General features: G+C 44.7%; 1 protein-coding gene across 2 annotated transcripts in view; it reads left to right on the top strand.

The window, feature by feature from the left end:
- CPXM2 (carboxypeptidase X, M14 family member 2) overlaps positions 1 to 21,083 on the top strand; it is a 136,252-nt gene that overhangs the window by 99,790 nt on the left and 15,379 nt on the right. For both annotated transcript variants that reach the window (XM_069566792.1, XM_069566791.1), the window contains 4 exons: positions 1,551 to 1,639; positions 11,294 to 11,417; positions 12,944 to 13,140; positions 14,189 to 14,368. In XM_069566792.1, coding sequence (XP_069422893.1) covers positions 1,551 to 1,639; positions 11,294 to 11,417; positions 12,944 to 13,140; positions 14,189 to 14,368 — 590 coding nt within the window. The remainder of the gene's footprint in view (positions 1 to 1,550; positions 1,640 to 11,293; positions 11,418 to 12,943; positions 13,141 to 14,188; positions 14,369 to 21,083) is intronic.

Below are 21,083 nucleotides of genomic sequence, written 5' to 3'. Positions count from 1 at the left end.
CAAGTGATACTCCTTCCATCACCTGCCACGGCCACCACCTGCAAATTGTCCTTGGAACCACTTGGATCAGACGCCTGCTATGGTTCTAGCTTTGCTCACGTGGTTCCTGAGTTCCTGCGTTCATAGGTTGACCTGTCTAAAGTACCACGTGCTCTCTACATTGCAAGGAGACTTAAGCTGGTCAGGATTCCTGGCTGCATGGAGATGGAGATGGAGGTCGTGAGCCTGGCTGAGGCTCTGTAGACCTCGCAACTTTCTGTCAGGTCAGGAGGGAGTCCTCAGGGCCCACAGGATGGTCCTTTCCCCCTTATCCTTCTTCTAGCTCTTCCTGCTCCCTCCTCCCTCCTTTCTTCTGAGTGTTCTTTGTTTTTTGGAATTATATAAGCAGTATCAGCTTATAAGAATTAAAGAAAGAAGTCAGTTTATACAGAAGAGAGTCAAGTCAAGAACGGACGTCTCCTCCCCAGTCCCCAGAGGTCACCACTGTTAATGCACCCTGATCATGCCTGTTTGGGTGCTTTGACCTCAGCAACAGAAGCCCAGCCCCCACTGGCTTAGCAGTTCAGGAAATTTTTTATCTCACGTGACTGAAAGTCCCAGGGGAGGTTGATGGGGATCTAGGGTTGGTTCACTCAGTAACTGTTGAGGTTCACTTCTCACTCTCTCCTCTGTGCCATTAAAGGTCTTCCCTTCAGTCCAGACTAGTAAGAGTGGCCAGGGGTGCTGTGCTCTGATTGATTGGCTTAGACCAGTCCTGTCGTACTCCTGCAGCTGAAGGTGTGAAGTCAGTTTCCTAGAAGTGGAGAAGCGGGGATTCCCAACAACACAGGGCTCCTGTTAGGAAGGATGGAAGCGGACTGCATGTTGGGTGAGCAACTGATAGTGTCCACCACACTTCCAGAAATTTCCATGCAGTTGTGATGCTCACTCTTGAATTCATTTATTCATTCACTATCCCTTCCTTCATTTAGCGTGACAGTTTGCCAGACACTAAATACTAACAATTTTATATTATTAATATATATAATGCATATATTATAATAAATTGTTAATAGCAACTTATTAACATTGTTGATAAAATAACAGTGGCATCACCAACTCAATGGACAGGAGTTTGGGCAAGCTCTGGGAGATGGTAAAGGACAGGGAAGCCTGGCATGCTGCAGTCCGTGGGGTCACAAGGAGTCAGACATGACTGAGCGACTGAACAGCGAATACTAACAATGAATCCGTGAGGGAGGTACCACTGTTCCCTGTTTATGGGTGAAAACCCTAAGGAAAAACTGCTCTAGTGACTTATCCAAGGTCACACAGCTCATGAGTAGAAGAGCAGAGATTGGAACCCAGGCATTCTGGCTCCAGGTCTGTGCTTTCCCCACTAGGTTAGTTCTGACTTTTTAAATGCTTCTTGAAATTTGGCTCTTTCACCTCTGTGTGAATGCTAGAAGCTGGAGGTTGGACTATGTCCCCACATGAATCAGGCCCCTAACAGAGCCACCATAAGTAAAGGAATGATGTGGATGAATTCAAAACCGTATTTCTGTCCCTAGATCCGAATAACTATTATCACCGGCGGAATGAAATGACCACCACCGATGACCTAGATTTTAAGCACCACAACTATAAGGCAATGCGCCAGGTAAGACTCTGGTTTGTCAGAGGGAAATCTGTCCTGTGCCCAGGAGCATATGGGCGTTTGTGTTTTTGTGGTTTGTTGAGGCCACACTTAATCTTGTGGTTTCGAGGTTGAGAATGCCTTGTTGGGGTTGGGGGCGCCCAGAGGAAGCCTCTCTCTCCAGCAGGCGATTGAAGCAGAATTCGAACCCAAACTTTCTGCAGCTCTTCCTCCTGCACTGTTGGTGGAAAGGTGGTGCAGCCACTCAAGAAAAGAGTATGAAGTTTCATTCAAAAACTAAAAATAGAGCTACACCGTATGACCCAGCAATCCTATACCTGGGTATATATTCAAAGAAAAGGAAAATTTTAATTTGAAAAGATTCATGTGTCCCAATGTTCATAGCCACGTGTTCATCAACAGGTGATTGGCTTTAAAAGATGTGGTATATATATATATATATATATATACACAATGGAATATTAGCCGTAAAAAAAAGAAAGAGCGTTGCCATTTACAGCAACATGGATGAATTAAGAAAAAATTATCCTTACTGAAGTAAGTCAGGCAGAGAAAGGCCAATGTTATGACACCACTTGTATATGGAATCTAAAAAGTAACACTAACAATTTTATGTGCAAAATAGAAACAGACTCACAGACATAGAGAACAAACTGTGGTTACTAAGGGAGAAAGGGAGGGTTGGAAGGATACGTTAGGAGTGTGGCATGAGCAGATCCAAATTACTGTGTGTAAAACAGATAAGCAACAGGATTAACCGGATGGCACAGGGAGTTACAGTCAGTATCTGTAATGATCTATAATGGAAAATAACATATATATGTGTGTGTGTGTGTGTGTGTGTATATAAATATATGTGTGTGTGTGTGTATATATATATATATATATATATGTATCGGAGGAGGCAGTGGCACCCAACTCCAGTACTCTTGCCTGGAAAATCCTATGGACGGAGGAGCCTGGTGAGCTGCAGTCCATGGGGTCGCTAAGAGTTGGATACAACTGAGCAACTTCCCTTTCACTTTTCACTTTCATGCATTGGAGAAGGAAATGGCAACCCACTCCAGTGTTCTTGCCTGGAGAATCCCAGGGGTGGGGGAGCCTGGTGGGCTGCTGTCTATGGGGTCGCACAGAGTCGGACACGACTGAAGTGACTTAGCAGCATATATCTATATCTATATCTATATCTATATCTATATGAATCACTTTGTTGTACTCCTAAAACTAACATGATATTGTAAGTCAAGTATACTTTAATTAAAAAGATACTGTAGTTCTGAAGAATCACCGTGGGCTTGAGAGCCCACTGATTCAAGGACATTGGTCATGTGCAGCGTGGAAGAAGAAGAAGGATCTAGAACAACACTGGTGATGGCAACAGCAGGAAGCTCTCACACAGCACCTACAGCTGTTTCCCTACATTAGGAGTTTACATGTGTTAACCTGGTCAGTCTCTCTGACCGCCCTGGGAGTGCAAGATCATTGTTGTTATTATCTTACTGATGGCGAAACTGAGTCACTGAGGGAATATATAACACCCCCTTGTTATTCTGATTCTCTGATTCTCAGTATTAGAATCACTAGAAGAAATCTGAAAACATACCTATACTTGAAACCTGCCTCAGGCCAATTGAAGTAGAATCCTTAGGAAAAGGGACTGGGGATCTAAAGTTTTAATGAAGGCTGTGCTTGCGATTCTAATATACAGGGAGGTTTCAGAACAGCTGGTTGATACCTTGATGACTGTTAGTGCTTTAGTAATGTTAGGAGGAAAAGACATTACAGAGGAGATTGTCCTCAAACATAAATACAGAAACCAGGTACTCCAGAAGTAAGTCAGAGAGAGGAAAGCAAATATCATACACTATATGATAAATATATATGGGATCTAGGAAAAGTGATACTGATGAACCTATTTGCAGGGCAGGAATAGAGACTCAATAGAGAACAGACTTACAGACACAGTGGAGAAGAAGAGGGTGGGACAAATTGAGAGAGTAGCCTTGGAATATATACATTACCGTGTGTGAAATAGACAGGTGGTGGGAAGTTGCTGTATCATGCAGGGAGCCCAGCCTGGTGCTCCGTGACAGCCTGGAGGGATGGGATGTTGTGGGAGGTGGGAGGGAGGTTCAAGAGGAATGGGACATGTGTATACCTGTGGCTAATTTGTGTTGATGTACGGCAGAAACCAACACAGCATCGTAGAGCAATTATCCTCCAGCTAAAAATAAAAATTACAAAAAAGAAAAGTAATTTAAAAAATAAACATCTCTACAATAATTAGAAACAAAATAAGAGAGAAAGAAACCAGGTACTCCTGAGCTGTTGCCAGCATTTGCACACTGGGTGTGGAAGGGGGAGTGGACCAAGCATTTAGTAGGCGGGGCTGAAACAGCAGCCCAGAGCTGTAATGCTTTGTCTGAAACCCCTGTTCGGCATGCCCCCAACCTAGTGCTAGAAAGCCCAGGGAAGTGCTGGCAAGTGGAGAAGTCCTTAGATTTCGAAGAATCTGCCGAAAGGGAGCAGAGAAATAGACTCACAAAGGTGTCTGAGGAACAAGTGTTCAGCAAAGACCAAGAGAGCATGGCTCAAAGTGAAGGCTCAGAGGTGCCAAGGGAGGGAGCCAGCCTCCGCACGAGGGCCAGAGACTTCCCTTCTGCTGCTGCTGCTAAGTCGCTTCAGTCGTGTCCGACTCTGTGTGACCCCATAGATGGCAGCCCGCTAGGCTCCCCCATTCCTGGGATTCTCCAGGCAAGAACACTGGACTGGGTTGCCATTTCCTTCTCCAATGCATGAAAGTGAAAAGTGAAAGTGAAGTCTCTCAGTCATGTCCGACTGGTCGTGACCCCATGGACTGCAGCCTACTAGGCTCCTCCACCCATGGGATTTTCCAGGCAAGACCATCCCTGAGGTCGGAGCAATTAGGCTGTGCCACATGGGCCCTCTGCCTCAACACAGGGAATCAACAAACCCGTGTTCGTCCTGATGTCATTTAATCTGAGATCCTCACACACAGCTTCCAGATACCTGTCGGCACAGATGTGGAGGTGGGACATGCTAAGGAGATTGTCTTGCTGTCTGGCTCTGCAGAAGCGAGGCTAATATGCTCGGACTTGAGTCTGAGTCATCCCTGCCGCTCTCCGTCTTCGGGTGTTGATATGACTCTGCTCAACCTTCCGTTTTATGAAGCATTTGTGTGTTGACTCAGCTTTGCTCAGTATCTCAGGACATCTTTGCGCCCAGAAATTAGGCAAATATCAACTCAGCTGGTACAGTTAATGTCAAAGGTAACCTATCTAAATGCATTGTAAAATGAGCTCACTGCACAGAGAGTCTGGTATCTTTAAACAGTCGTCCCACATGGAGAATGAGGGCTCTTCTCATATGAAAGAGCTAATGGATGTACTTCCTTACCCTGAGGGACTCTGGTCCCCATCATTTGGTAGATATCAGAGCTAAGAGGAACCTGGGAAGGCAACCGACCCCTGCAGGGGACAGCGGGTGACCACTCCGAGGTTCCCAGACCCCGCAATTGGAAACTGTCCTGGGGGGAGGGTGGCATCTATCAATCCCGAAGTGTTCAGGCCAGAAGCGGCTTGCCATTTGGATTCCTGGCACTTGGGGATGAGAGAGAAGCCAGCACTTTCAGCGATACTGTAGGGAGACTGCTAAACGCCTGCAGAAATCTTTCTACTTCAAGCGGGGGGACAATGTTAGTTTATCCTAGTATTGAGAGAGACATTTGCAAAAAACATAAAAATGAGAAGCAGACGCGGGAGCAGGGAGTGAAAAGAGAAGACAGAACAGCTGTTGCTTTGGAGGGGAAAATCATGAGAATGTGAGCGACTCGTGGGGGAATTCTTTCTGGAGCACTGGCCTATAAGACACTGTGCTCCCCGAAAGGGAGCCCCCCGGGGGTTTGGGAGGGGAGGGGAGAGGGGAGCGAGGAGGCTGGAGGCAGTCACGTGAACACTGATACTGTGGGGCAGAGTGAGTTAATTGCTCTGAACACTGAAAAGACCTCACACCTCATGTAACCATTTATAATTGCTTAATCATCTCTGTGTCTGCATGGACAGAAGGAGGCAGGTGGATCCCAGCAGCAAGGACAGGGGAGCAGGACCATGGAGGTGGGAGGGTTGGCACCCCACCAGCTCTCTTTTGGTTCTGATTTCCAGGGCAGCTAAGGATGGTCCTGGGCAGCAGGCTGTGGTACTGCTGAGCTCTTGACCATGGGGGTGGCGATGGTGGCAGCAAGCCAGGGCAGGACCACAGGTTTGCAGACGCAGACCAGCCCAGCTTTGCGCCCATGGGACACCTCCTACATTGGCTCTCTCTGGAATTCCTCCCTCTGGAATTCCTTTTCACTTGATCCGGACACAGCAAATGAGTTAAGATGATAGACGAGGACTTTTTCTCTTCTCACTTCTTTCTTTATTTTTTAATCCATTGGATAAACAACATTGGATCCATATCAAATGCAAACCAAAAGTCTCAAGGTTAGTCCTCCATGAACCCATGGCTTCCATCCCCACTCCATTTCTCTCCAGGGTTTGCATTTCTATGCTCACAGAATTCACGCGATTTTGATCGGAGTATGGTTAGCCGCTTTGCCCAGATTGTCTCACGTCACGTTGGATCATTAGCCACGGCTCCTGCTGGCTTCGTGATTGTCAGTGAAATGCTCCAGGATGAATCAGAGTTTTCTCAGCTACCTTCCTGCTCTGGAGCTTCGGGATAGCACCCACTTGTAATGAATAGCAAGAGAGGATGAAACAGCTACAACCAGTGTCATCATGCATGTAACTTACCTCTCTTTATGAAAATTTCCTCCCATGTATCCCTAGAAACTGAATTACCAGGAAAGGGGCTCGCTGTTCTGTCTCCTTCAGGACAAGAAGGAAGCAACAGAGACGGGGGGATTCAGCAGCTCCCAGGATATGATTTATTCAGAGATGAGGAAACAGAATCTTGAGGATGCTGAACATCTTACAAAACCCACTTCCCTCGAGGATAATGTTTCCCTACTGGCCCTTTCTAGACACTTTTCCTAATTACCCATTATATTAAAAACTAAGGAATAAGATTTTGTTGGGTAAGGTTGCACTTTGGAGGATCATAAAGCTTGTAAGAGCTAAGATTTTTAGCCCCTGGAGAATCAATTTTCACTTCCTTTAGAATGATGTCACCCTTGTTGAGGATGCATGCTTTTAAGGCCATCAAGAAAATTCTGTCTCTTCCTCTCACTTTAAACTTCAAGACCCAAACATTTACCAGTAAGACTCAAACTCCAGAATGTCCTTTTTGACTGTTTTCAGGAATAAGTAAGATGGATCACCAGCTGAGTCTTAGATGGTGCCTGTGGCCCCCAGAGAAACATTTCCCCGCATTGCAAGGGCCCACCAGGCTTAGTGGCTCAGATGGTGACGAATCTGCCTGCAATGCAGGAGAGCTGGGTTTGATCCCTGAGTTGGGAAGATCCCCTAGAGAAGGAAATGGCAACCCACTCTTGCATTCTTGCCTGGAGAATCCCATGGACAGAGGAGCCTGATGGGCTACAGTCCATGGGGTTGCACAGAGTCAGACACGACTGAGCAACTTTCACTCATGCTTCCTAAAGGGAGTCTCCAAATGCCTGTATTCTCTTTCCTGTGTGTAGAAAGATACTTGTGATATCAAAACACTGAGAGGAAACCCTGACTGGTATAAAAATACTGCAGTGGTGTGTGGAGGATGAAGAGGTGACTCTGATGACTCATGGTTGAGAGTCATCCCGTCCCGAGATGCTGTGTCCCTGGCTGACTGCTCATCCTAGGGAATATGCCATTTGTCTTTTTTTTTTCAATGTCAAGGTGGAGATTTCCAGCACAGGGTGGCCCAGTTCTCAGGCAGCTCTTTGAAAGGGGAAGGAGGGTAGGCATTAAACGGCAGCCAGGCTCTGTTAACTAGGTGTGTTAACTAGGTGCTGATCACCTAGTTAAGGATGAGCCGAGTGGCTCTGTGTCTGCAGAACTGGTCATTGATCTGAATGCAAGACAGGGGACCACCAGCTGACCGGGATTTGGGGAGGCCCACACTGGTAGCGGAGAATGACTCTGCGGTCAGCAGGGACAAGCATGCGAGACCCAATCGGATAGTGCTTGTGCCGAGGCCAACCTCCAGAACGGTTCCATGTAAAACAGACAAAAGAGATGGCGGAATTGATTTTGATTGCTTTACTGCTCCTTCATGGACAGAGTGCTGGCAAAGTAATGCTCAACATCTTCCCAGCTAGGCCTCAGCAGTACATGAACCAAGAACTTCCAGACGTTCAAGCTGGATTTAGAAAAGACGAGAACCAGAGATCAAAGTGCCAACATCTGATAGATCATAGAAAAAGTGAGAGAGTTCCAGAAAAACATCTACTTCTGCTTCATTGACTATGCTAAAAACTTTGACTGTGTGGATCACAATAAACTGTGGAACATTCTTAAAGAGATGGGAATACCAGACCACCTGACCTGTCTCCTGAGAAACCTGTATGCAGGTCAAGAAGCAACAGTTAGAACCAGACGTGGAACAACAGACTGGTTCCAAATCAGGAAAGGAGTATATTGTCTCCCTGCTTATTTAACGTACATGCAGAGTACATCATGCTGGACTGGATGAAGCACAAACTGGAATCAAGATTGCTAGGAGAAATATTAATAACCTCAGATATGAAGATGACACCACCCTTATGGCAGAAAGCAAAGAGGAACTGAAGAGCCTCTTGATGAAGGTGAAAGAGGAGAATGAAAAAGCTGGCTTAAACTCAACATTCAAAAAGATCATGGCTTCTGGTCCCATCACTTTATGGCAAATAGATGGGGAAACAATGGAAACAGTGACAGACTTTATTTATTTGGGCTCCAGAATCACTGGGGATGGTGACCGCAGCCATGACATTAAAATATGCTTGCTTCTTGGAAGAAAAGCAATGGCAAACCTAGACAATGTATTAAAAAGAAGAGACATTACTTTGCCAACAAAAATCCATGTGGTCAAAGCTGTGGTTTTTCCGGTAGTCATGTATGGATGTGAGAGTTGGACCATGAAGAAGGCTGAACGCCGAAGAATTGATGCTTTTGAACTGTGGTGTTGGAGAAGACTTTTGAGAGACCTTTGGACTGCAAGGAGATCCAGCCAGTCAATCCTAAAAGAAATCAACCCTGAATACTCATTTGAAGGACTGATGGATGCTACAGCTGAAGCTCCGGTATATTGGCCTGATGTGAAGAGCCAACTCACTGGAAAAGATGATGCTGGGAAAGATTGAAGGCAGGAGGAGAAGGGGATGACAGAGTACAAGATGGTTGGATGGCATCACCAACTTCAATGGACATAAGTTTAAGCAAACTCCAGAAGATGGTGGAGAACAGGGAAGCCTGGCATGCTGCAGTGCAAGGGGTCACAAAGAGTTGGACATGACCGAGCGACCAAACAACAACAACAATGATAATGTGGACAGATACGGACCCCCGAGTCCAAAGCCCTGGCTCCACCTGGTTCTAGATGGGTGACCTCGGGCAAACCCCTCAATGGTCTCTCTGAGCCTCTCTCTCCATATCTGTAGAATGGGTTCAAGCCCCTTTGATTACCTACTTCAATTGTCTACTTCACTGGTGTTTGTCATGATAAGACTCAGTAGAGAAACAGAACTTGCTGTGACTAATGACATCAATACTGAGTCTCTCAGTAAAACTTGGTGCCTATCCTCTGTGGCTCCAGTTCAGCCCCGCACTGTGTATTCCTCATAGTGAGACATATGAAGCTAGATCAACCTTGCTTACATGTGGTTTCTCCATGGATGGTGGGTTTCCATCTCTCCTATGGTTGGACAAGAGTCCTTTACAGTCGTCTTTCTCTTTCTCTCACCTAGATATTAAAACACAAAGTGAGTTATCATAAATCAAAGTATGTTTCCCCCCTCGCAGGAGTGGTGGGAAAACTAGGCCTTGAATGCCTGACCAGGGCTGCAGTTGTGACACCTCGTAGTTGTGTCATGAGAGCCAAGCTCCAGCGGCAGTGAATCCGCCGTTCCTTTAGTGATGCCCCTGCCCCCCGCCCCGCAGTGACCCATGATTGCCCTCCACACATCAGTGCAGAATGCAAGAAAGGCAAGAAATGCAAAGAAATTGCAAGAATTGCAAAGAAATCGCAGAATGCAGAAAAGGCAAACTGGTGTGATGTCATGCACTCCAGTAAAAGTTCTACCCGATACCATTTTTCCAGTTCTCGTAGCTTTCAACCTACTATAATGTTTGCAGCAGACTTGTCTATGTACAATTTATCAGGACACTTTATAGATTGTTTGGCTGATAGGAATGATTTGAAAGGTGCATCGAGCACGTCCAGGCCCACGCTGCCCCTCTGTGAGCCCTTGCTGTATCATCGTTAGCCCAGCTCCTGCTCAGCTTGAACAAGGATGGAGCTCTCCCTGGTGGGCACACACCCAGGCTGGGATGCCCTCACTCACAGCTTGCATGGTACCCGAGCTTCGCTCTTGGTCTGTAAAACTCGTGTATCCTCCTGACACCACCATGGGGAAGTGTGGCTGGTCTGGTGCCTGGCAGGAATGTCCTTTGAATCAGAGCTTCTTTCCCTTGGGGATGGCATAGGGGTTTCACACAGAGAGAGTCGAGGTGACTTACCAGCTCACCCACAGGTACCCGCTCAGAGATGGAGGCACCGCAGCCTCTGGTGGGTGTGTCTCTGTCCTTTGCCCCTGTCGTTAGCAGACCCTCATCACCTCCTCTGGAAGCTTGTCTGATGAGCTCAACTATCAAAGCAAAATTCAGGAAATGGCATGTATGTATTTGACTTTTCCTTGGAAGTCTGTGTCCCCCACCCTCTCACGGCATGGCTCCCATTACTTCATGCCCCTTACTTGGCACCGACTCTGTCCGACTCTATCTGCTGCTGCGCAGTGGGCTCCAGGAGGGCAGAGCAGCCTGACGTCACAAACGCTCATTAAAGTATAAGACAGCATGATGCTCAGTAATAAATACTTATGTAGGCAAGGGATTCCCTGGTGGCTCAGACAGTAAAGCGTCTGCCCGCAGTGCAGGAGACCCAGGTTCAATCCCTGGGTCAGGAAGATCCCCTGGAGAAGGAAATGGCAACCCACTCCAGTACTCTTGCCTAGAACATCCCATGAATGGAGGAGACTGGTGGGCTGCAGTTCATGGGGTCTCGAAGAGTTGGACACGACTGAGCGACTTCACTTCACCACTTTAGGCAAGTCTATGGCTGCCCACTCCAGTATTCTTGCCTGGGAAATCCTTGGACAGAGGAGCCTGGCAGGTTATAGTCCATGGGGTTGAAAAGAGTCGGACACGACTTAGGGACTAAACCACCACCACCACCATAGAGAGAAAAGGCTGTCCTTAGGTAACAAAGCCACCAAGGGAGGTGATACCACCACCCAGGGAGGTGATAAACACAAGCCAGAGGTGCTGGGAGATAGGGCAGGGGGAGGAGACGGGGAACCTTCCAGGAAGGGCGAGAACTCAGGTGTATGGGAGGGTGAGAGTGTGCAGGGGGCCATGGGAGGGGGCTGTCTCCTTGAGAGCTATGCCCGCTACAGTGCACGGCCATCATGGCTCAGAGCCGTAAATCCATCTTATTTTGCAGTTGATGAAGGTTGTGAATGAAATGTGCCCCAACATCACAAGGATTTATAACATTGGCAAGAGCCACCAGGGCCTGAAGCTGTACGCCGTGGAGATCTCCGACCACCCCGGGGAGCACGAAGTCGGTAAGGCTGCCCGTGCGCAGTGCCCTGGCCCTCCATGTCCAGTGCTTTCTTAAAGAGCGAGGCAGAGATCACTCTGAGAACATTCACGAAGCAGGGCAGGAGCTGGCCGTGTACACACTCTCGCAGACAGCTTCTGCCAACGTTGGTTCTGTGTAGTATACTCTTGCCTGGAGAGTTCCATGGACAGAGGAGCCGGGGACGCTACAGTCCATGGGGTCGCAAAGAGTCAGACACGACTGAGTGACTAACACTTTCACTTTGGGACTTACCTCATGGCTTAGGCTATAAAGAATCTACCTGCAATGCAGGAGACCTGGGTTAGATCCCTGGGTCGGGAAGATTCTCTGGAGAAGGGAGTGACAACCCACTCCAGTATTCTGCCTAGAGAATCGAGGAGCCTGGTAGGTTACAGTCCACGGGGTCGCACAGAGTCAGACACAACTGAGCAACTAACACTTTTTCACCCCACATTGTATGAGGTAGGCTGTCAAATTATTTAAGCTGGAAGTACCCTACTTTTCTCCAAATGGACCACGCTTAATACTGTTCTCCTCTGAGACCAGTCACACTAACCAAAAAGGAAAATGGCTGTGATGCTTAAAACAAACTCCTTTTTCTGGAGAAAATTCTAGACTCCCTGGTCATTATGGGTTGGAGTTAGAGGTGGTTCCCTTCATCTTCTTTTAAATTTCCATCCTATTTTCAAGCATTTCCTGTTTTTAGCCACTTCTCATTTAATCACTCCCAAACCTGTGTTCTCCTATAGGTTAGGGGATGCAGGGTCGGGGTGGGGATGGGTGAAAGATTTTTCTTTTTGCTAAAATTGTGAGCCCTTTAGATCCACTGGAATTTAAATGTAGAGATTTGTCTGATTCTCTTGACTTGAATGTTCATCAGTATTCTGGGAGTTTCCCTCAGGAATGTCTTTTAAAGGGTGAGGGCTTTATCTGTGGGTAAAGTCACATTTCCTCAAAAGCAGTAGCTTGGCTAGCGAGGGAGGCAGAAGTGCTATCAGCTCATGCCCAGCACTGATAAATCCAACAGGGAAAAGCTGAGCTTTGAAAAGCACAAGGGCAAAGACAGCTCCCTTTACAAAACTGAGTCATTGCTGACTTCCCATGATACTGTTTTCTGCTTGCCTTTATTCATCTCCATATCTTTATAAAACTAAATACAAAGTCCTTTTAAGAAAAAGAATTACCTCCCCAAATAATTGCTATGATTTGTGTTTAATTTGTAACTCTTAAACCATAAACCCTGTGTTATTTTACCTATTCTTGCCAAATAAGAATAAACAGTCTTGCTTTGTGGCTGTTACCATCTAAGGTTGTTTTTACACATTTTCTCATATACCTATCTGGGAGCTAATAAAAATTGTACTGATATAGCTTCAGTTGATGTGCAAGAAGAGATAAAATTGTACGTTTCTGTTATTCAGAGATTTCTTTCCTAATACGATGTGCTGAGGATTGTTTTGCTGTTAGCATCCGATATGATTGTCTGTTTTTTCCCATCTTTGAGTAAAGGTGAGCCCGAGTTCCACTACATCGCCGGGGCCCATGGCAACGAGGTGCTGGGCCGGGAGCTGATGCTTTTGCTGATGCAGTTTCTGTGCCAGGAGTACTTGGCCGGGAACTTGCGCATCGTCCGCCTGGTGGAGGAGACCCGGATCCACATACTCCCCTCCCTGAACCCCGACGGCTACGAGAAGGCCTACGAGGGGGTAATGGACGGCCTCCCTCCCCCAGCACAGCAGCCGCCCCCGCCCCCTGCACACACACGCACGATGCACTGAGTTGACCTAAATTCCACATCACTAGCTTTCTTTTTCAGTGTCTTTCTGCTGAGACGGGGGAACCCAGAGGTTTATGAAAGATGAGTTGCATAATTATAAAGATGCATAATTGAGAATTATGGGGACCCTGGGAAGTGGACACACTAACAGACTGAAGAAAAGGATGAGAAAGATAATATTGTTACATATACAATGGGGCTAATAGAATAATAATAACACGTAACATTGATTGAATACTTAATCAACGCATATTTTAACCTTGATAATTACCTATAAATCCTCTCATCAGTTTTCTGAGGACAGCTGTTTTTATTATCTTGATACATGGTTTATGTTTTATGTTCCGATAATATAGAATTTATAGGTTATAGTTCTATATGGAATATATATATGTATAGAATTATGTAGAGATTACAATTAGTATAATGTATTGTGTATTCATAATTATATATCACAGTATCTGGGAATAAAATGGCAAACTATACTTCAAACAATGGTGCCCATCAAATGCAGATTTACAGGTTTTTGCTTGTGTTTATTGGTGCAAATAGTTGGTTAGAGATTTGTGTTGCTGAATCGTGAGCCAGAACTGCAGTGGACATAATGTGGCGGCTCTTGATTTTTGAGTCTTAAACTTATTATTACTTGGAGTTTCATTCAACCAGTGCAGAAGAGGTGAAGGCAGGGGAGGCAGGAGAGGCCCCCTTTCCTGAGGACGGCTCTGTGGCAGGATGACTCTGTACGTTCCCCCTTCAGAGTGGGAATAATAATAATAATGACTACATTATCCTTCACCCACCAAACAGTAACAGACTATTAGCCAAATAGTCTCCCTTGGATGTCATCTTTGTGTCAGAGGGTGTTTGGAGGCTTCGAGGCACACCCCAGATGGAGACCAACATGGAGCGGCCTTGTGTGTGGGAGACAGGAGGGTCCAGAGGTCTGTGGGTCCCTCACGTTCTGAATTGTCTCCCAGGGTTCCGAGCTGGGAGGCTGGTCCCTGGGCCGTTGGACCCATGACGGGATTGACATCAACAACAACTTTCCTGACTTAAACACGCTGCTGTGGGAGGCAGAGGACCGACAGAACGTCCCAAGGAAAGTTCCCAATCACTATATCGCCATCCCCGAGTGGTTTCTGTCTGAAAATGCCACGGTGAGTAAAAATACCCCATAATCTGCAAAGCAGAGGAGGCCAAAGTAAACACCCACTGCTACTGGCCGAGGATGTAACATTTAAGAACAAGACAAAATCACTTTTTTCCTTTCAGGTCTTCTCCAAAACTAGGGAAATGTGCTAGATAATAACTACCTATTAAATTGAAATGTGAGGAGATTCTTCCCAGAAGAGAAATCATTTAATTAGATTTCTTTGCAGTACTTCCAAAAAAAAAACCCCTTCACCTAAATCGCGCATATTCATTAATGTCATTATTACCCTTACATTTGACAGTGCTGTGAAATTTCAGTGACATTGTCCTTAGACCTCACTGATTGCTTGAGAGATCTTATTTTTATTTCATGAGTCCCTATGGATTTATTACTCATGGTGCTTCTTTGGAAAGAAAAATGCAATTGGATGGGAAATATTTCCCCCACATTTCTTAGATCTAGTTAGGTCTTAGCAAAAAGTGTCTTGTAAAATAAATAATCTTCACAAAATTTCCCATGCCTCTTATTGTCTCCTCCGCTCACTGTAAATTCTCTTATACCCTTAGTCTTTGGCCCTATATGCTCTTTAAAAAGGTCTGCATTGATTGCTGTATACGTGAGTGTTAGGTTTGGCTATACCAACAGTAAAAGTGGCTTAAAGAGGTAGAAATATCAACAACCTCAGATACACAGACTATACCACTCCAATGACAGAAAATGAAGAGGAACTAAACAGCCTCTTGATGAAGGTGAAAGAGGAAAGTGAAAAAGCTGGCTTAAAACTCAAATTCAAAGCACTGAGATCACGGCCAGTCCATCCTAAAGGAAATCAGTCCTGAATATTCATTGGAAGAACTGATGATGAAGCTGAAACGCCAATATTTTGGCCACCTGATGCAAAGAACTGACTCACTGGAAAAGACCCTGATGCTGGGAAGGATTGAAGATGGGAGGAGAAGGGGACGACAGAGGATGAGATGGTTGGATGGCATCACCGACTCAATGGACATGAGTTTAAGTAAACTCCGGGAGTTGGTGATGGACAAGGAGGCCTGGCGTGCTGCAGTCCACGGTCGCAAAGAGTTGGACACGACTGAGTGACTGAAGTGAACTGAACTGAAGATCATGGCATCACTTCATGGTGATTAGGTGGGGAAAAAGTGGAAACAGTGACAGAGTTTATTTTCTTAGACTCCAAAATCATTGCTGATTGTGACTGCAGCCATGAAATTAAAAGACTTGCTCCTTGGAAGAAAAGCTATGACAAACCTAGACAGCATATTAAAAAGCAGAGACATCACTTTGCCGACAGAGGTCCATATAGTCAAACCTGTGGCTTTTCCAGCAGTCATGTACACATGTGAGAACTGGACCATAAATAAAGCTGAGTGCCGAAGAATTGATGCTTTCAAACTGTGGCACTGGAGAAGACTCTTGAGAGTCCCTTGGACAACAAGGAGATCAAACCAGTCAATCTTATAGGAAACTGACCCTAAATATTTATTGGAAGGAGTAATGCTGAAGCTGAATCTCCAATACTTTGGCCACCTGATGCAGAGAGCCAACATGTTGGGAAAGACCCTGATGCTGGTGAAGATTGAGGGCAGGAAGAGAAGGGTCAACAAAGGATGAGATAGTTGGATGGCATCACTGACTCAATGGACATGAATTTGAACAAACTCCGGGAGACAGTGAAGGACAGGGAAGGTGGGCACCTTACAGTCCATGGAGTCACAAAGAGTTAGACATGACACAGCGACTGAACAACAGTAACAACGAGGGAGACTTTTTTTTTTTTTTCTCTTTTCACACAAAGAGCCCTGGAGGAGATGGTTTAGGGCCAGGCAAATAGGAGCCCTGTGATCATCAGGAAACCAGAAGTCGTCTTTCTGCTTCCACATGTTAGCAGGTGGACTTTCATTCGCAGGGTCATCATAGTCCAAGATGGCAATTTGTCATGCCTTTGGAGGAAAAGGAGAGAAAAGGTTAAAAAAAATTCCTCCTCTCAGATAAGTCAATGGCATTAAGAGGCATTCCTAGAATTCCTACGTAATACTTTTGTTTAAATCTTATTGGCCAGAATTTAGTCAAAACATGATATCAGTGCACCAAAGGGAAGGCTGGCGAATGCTGTGTTTTAGGCAAGCATATTTTCAGTCTCAAAAAGAATTATTAATTGGCTTCTCTTCTTGCAGAATCAAGGGAGAAAGGATGGATAGATAGAGGGCAGCTCTCCAGTTCTTTCTCAGAGCTTCAGCTCACGTCACACGTGGGTACCACTTCCTGGAGGAGGGCCAGCCTGGTTGCCTCATTTAGCGTTGCACAGGATGGTGTCGTCTGGTCTCTCAAGAAGCAAATGATGGGGATAGACAGCAGTACCGCATGGTACTTAGGATGCCCAAGGACGGCTTATGGGGGATAAGGGACTTGGACCCTCTGGGTCTTCTGAATCCTTTCTTACTTCCTAATTCCATCCTAGAATTCTTGTTTTTCAAGCTAACATACTAGTGACATCTGGCAAAGCTGAGGATTCAAGGGATGTTATAATTTGGGAACCCTTGGACCAAAATTGGAGCATGGTTGCCAGCTTTCTTAGCCTTGAGGTGCTAAGAGAGAATTATTTTAGCACAGTTCTGGGAAGTCCATGAATTTCAGTCTTTGTGTTAAGATCAGAATTTAGTTTTTGAGCTTGTTCTTTAGAAACACAGAGAGAATTACACAACCCTGCCATCACCAGTATCTTTCTCAATTATGGACAGGTGGGATAGATAAAGTGATGATCAAAGTGTTGTCCCTTCAGCCATGTTCGATTCTTTGTGACCCGGTGGACTCTAGCCCATCAGACTCCGCTGTCCATCGGATTATCTAGGCAAAAACACCAGAGTGGGTAGCCATTCCCTTCTACGAGAGAATCTTCCCAAGCCAGGGAACAAACCCAGGTCTCCTGCAGGTGGATTCCTTACTGTCTGAGCCACCAAGGAAACCCCCTGAGATAGATAACAAATCAGCAAAGATAGAGATTTGAATAGCAATTAGCAGCCTTGACATAGGAAACTAAGAATTCTACAAGAAGGAGGAATATTTATTGTTCTGAATAATCCCCGGTGCATTTTCAAAAATTGGTGGCACTCTGGGCTATAAAGGAAACCTCAGCAAAGTTCAGAAAATGAGAGACAGGCAGACCGTGATTCTTTCACCACCATACAATAAAACTAGCAGACAGTGTGAAAAGAACTCTTAAGTATTTAGAAAATTGAAAAAAAAAGAAACTTCTAAGCAATGGGTCAAAGAAAAACTTCACATTGGCAACTAAAAATAAGTAGAAATTCATGATAATGAGAACACTAAATATAAAAATTGGTGGTGGTTGTTCATTCTCTCAGTCATGTCCGACTCTTTGCAACCCCGTGGACAGCAGCATGCCAGTCTTCCCTGTCCTTCACCATCTCCTGGAGTTTGCTCAGACTCGTATCCATTGAGTTGGTGACTCCATCCAACCATCTCATCCTCTGCTGCCCTCTTGTCCTTTAGCCTTCAATCTTTCCCAGCATCAGGGTCTTTTCCATTGAGTCAGCTGTTTGCATCAGGTGGCCAAAGTATTGGAGCTTCAAAATTGGTGGAGTACAGCAAAAAATGCTTTCAGGAATTTATACCTTTGAATGATTACATGTCAAAAGAAGAAAGATTGAGCATCAACTAATTTAAGAAGTAAGCAAAAGGACAACAGAAGAAGCACCCAAAAATGTAGAAAGATTTTGATTAAAAAGAGCAGAAATCATTGACATGATAGAAAAAAACCAATAATTTGTCTGCAGAAAGAAGCATTTGATAAAATTTAACAGCATTTACAATGATTCCTCAGGGTGAGGAGAACAGTTTTAAATGGCATTTATTAGAAAAGATTGGTAAATTCAACTACATCAAAATAAGAAAGCCCATTCATCAGAAGACTTTCAAAACTATCATAAGGGCAGGTTAAAAACTGAAGTGTTATTTGAAAGTTATTTCATTGGAAAAGAACTCGAATTTTTAAAAGAATAAAGAAAACAAATGAGAAAAATAGAACCAAGAGACAAATGGGTAAAAGATACACAGAGGCAATTCATGGAGGAGGAAACATATGGTCAGAACACAAGGAAGGATGCTCGGTGTTCCTAGTGCTAAGGGAGTGCAGGTTAGAGAACATTCGACATCCATTGATTGGGAAAATTAACAGTAGCCAAGCCTTGGGGAGGATACGGGACAGTGGATCTCTTACTCATTGTGAGAGCTGAAATTAGCACAGTAACTTTGAAAATGACTTGATTATTGTGTAAAGTGAAATATGTATATATCTGTGACTGCAGCTATACTTCTAGCGATTTAGGCAAGATAAATTTCACCACAGGTATAGGAGAGCTGGATTCGATCCTTGCGTTGGATCCCTTGGAGGGAGGGCATGGCAACCCACTCCAATATTCTTACCTGGAGAATCCCCGTGGACAGAGCAGTCCATGGGTCACAAAGAGTCAGACTTGACTGAGCGATTAAGCACATCTTAGCACAGCCCACCAGAAGACAGTGCAAGTTAAAAGCAACGCTGTTCACCATAGCAAAAATGGAAAATTTTCTACATGCCCATCATAACAAGAACAGATAAATGATGAAATCTTCATATTGAAGTGAAAAAGACTGAACAATATAGCTTTATGAAACGCAGATTCGTCTTACAAACATAAGAGGAAAAATTTACAGAAGACAATAGTGTGTTACCCACCCTTTTTTTAGATCAAAAGAAAATAAAGCCAAGTGATACACACTTAGGCATATGTGCATGCGTTTTCAGTCATTCAGTCATGTCCAGCTCTTTGCGACCCCATGGACTGTAGCCCACCAGGCTCCTCTGTCCATAGGATTTCCCAGGTAAGAATACTGGAACAGGTTGCCATTTCTCCTCCAGGGAATCTTCCCTGACCTAGAGATCAAACCCTTATGCATACATGTATGGAGTTAAACAAAAGAGACTCAGAATCATATTGTTTAGGGTGTAGTGGTTACCTCTGAGTGAGAAGCAGGAGGATGGGACAGAAGGTATCGGATGTGTGCAGAAACGGTCAATAAAAGCTGACCATTGGGATGGATGGTAGGTTCACAGGTGTTTATTGTATCAAAATATGAAAGAAGAGGATGAAGCGTGGATCCATAATGATCCTGCATTGTGAGCTGAATGCTCTGCTTCATCCAACCCAAGGCCCTGATGTGTTTAGGAACAAAAGCAAAGCTTAACGAATCCTTCAGGTTACTTTCATTCCTTAATCAATTTGCTATACAGCAAAGTTAGACCATTTCCGATGTTTATTTCTTTTCCATTATTAGGGGTTTTTTTTCTACTGGAATTATCTTCAGAGCTATCAGTAACTTATGACAAATATTTGATTCATTGATCAGTATTTGATCATATCAAGCTTTCCAGTTTTAACTTCTGTTTCCTGGCTTTCTTCTTTCCTTCCTTCCTTCCCTCCCTGCCATTAACCCTCTTTCCGTCCTTTTTTTCTCTTAACTTCTTAATCATAAAAAGTTCAGCATACAAAACTAGAGAGGGAGCTGTAGAGAATCCCATCCATGTACCCATCTCAACGTCAACACTTATAAATTCACATTCCATCTACATATTCAGTAACTTTCTCCTCCTCCCCAAGACTATTGAATAAAATTCCAGACGTCATGTCATTTCATCTGTAAATATTTCATTAAGTATCCTTAAAAGATCTGACTCTCTTTTAGAGCCATAAATTACTATTATCATATCAAAATAAGCTATTTCTTAATATTATAGAATATCCAATCAGTGTTTGCATTTCTCCTATAATCATTTTCCATCTCTCTCTCTTACAGTCTAACTGGGATCTAATTAAAACCCATTCATTTTGATTAGTTTATAAGCCTTTCAACCTGTCTTTAAACTGTACTTTTCTCCTCTATCACTTCCTCCCTTTTTTCTTGCAATTCTGTTGTTGCTTATCTTGTAACCGCTATAATATAAACACCTAGATTGTCGTCTAACATTTTCTACTGTCTGGGTGCTAACTGTATTCTCGTGATGTAATGTAACATATTTCTCTGTGTTTCTTATAAATCAGCAGTGAGATTCAGACCACTCGGCCGCATAGACTAGGGAGGGGTTGGTAACGTGGGTCTCGTCCCGCCCAGGCCTGTTCCTGTATATGTTTTACTGGAACACAGCCGTGTTCATCATCTGGGAATTGTCCAAGGTACCACACTGCTCCAGGGATAGAGTTGAATATTTGAGACTGGCAGACTTGAGTAGTTGCACCAAGGACTTCAGTGCCCTCAAAGCCTAAACTATTTCCTATCTGGCCCTTAATAGAAAAAGTCTGCTGACCCCTGCACTAGAGGCTTCCTCACATACAGGGTGGATGGAGTTTTACGTGTGTGTTCTTTCATCAGGAAATAATTTTGTTTGCTTCTCTCTCTTTGTCCTGTTTGTTACCGTTCCGTTCAGTCACTCGGTTGTATCCAACTCTTTGTGACCCCATGGACTGCAGCACGCCAGGCTTCCCTGTCCATCACCAACTCCCAGAGCTTACTCAAATTCATGTCCATCGAGTCATTGATGAACATTAATTCATTGACTGACCCATGAATTCAGTGACGTTGCCAAACGTTGATGCTTTAATTCTGTCATTCCCTCTTTGTGTACTAACTGGAGTAGTCCTCCA

The sequence above is a fragment of the Ovis canadensis genome, chromosome 22, assembly GCF_042477335.2.
Source record: "Ovis canadensis isolate MfBH-ARS-UI-01 breed Bighorn chromosome 22, ARS-UI_OviCan_v2, whole genome shotgun sequence".
Taxonomy (NCBI): Eukaryota; Metazoa; Chordata; class Mammalia; order Artiodactyla; family Bovidae; genus Ovis; species Ovis canadensis.
The sequence above is the reverse complement of the archived record's forward strand: the minus strand, read 5'-3'. Positions and strand labels throughout refer to the sequence as shown.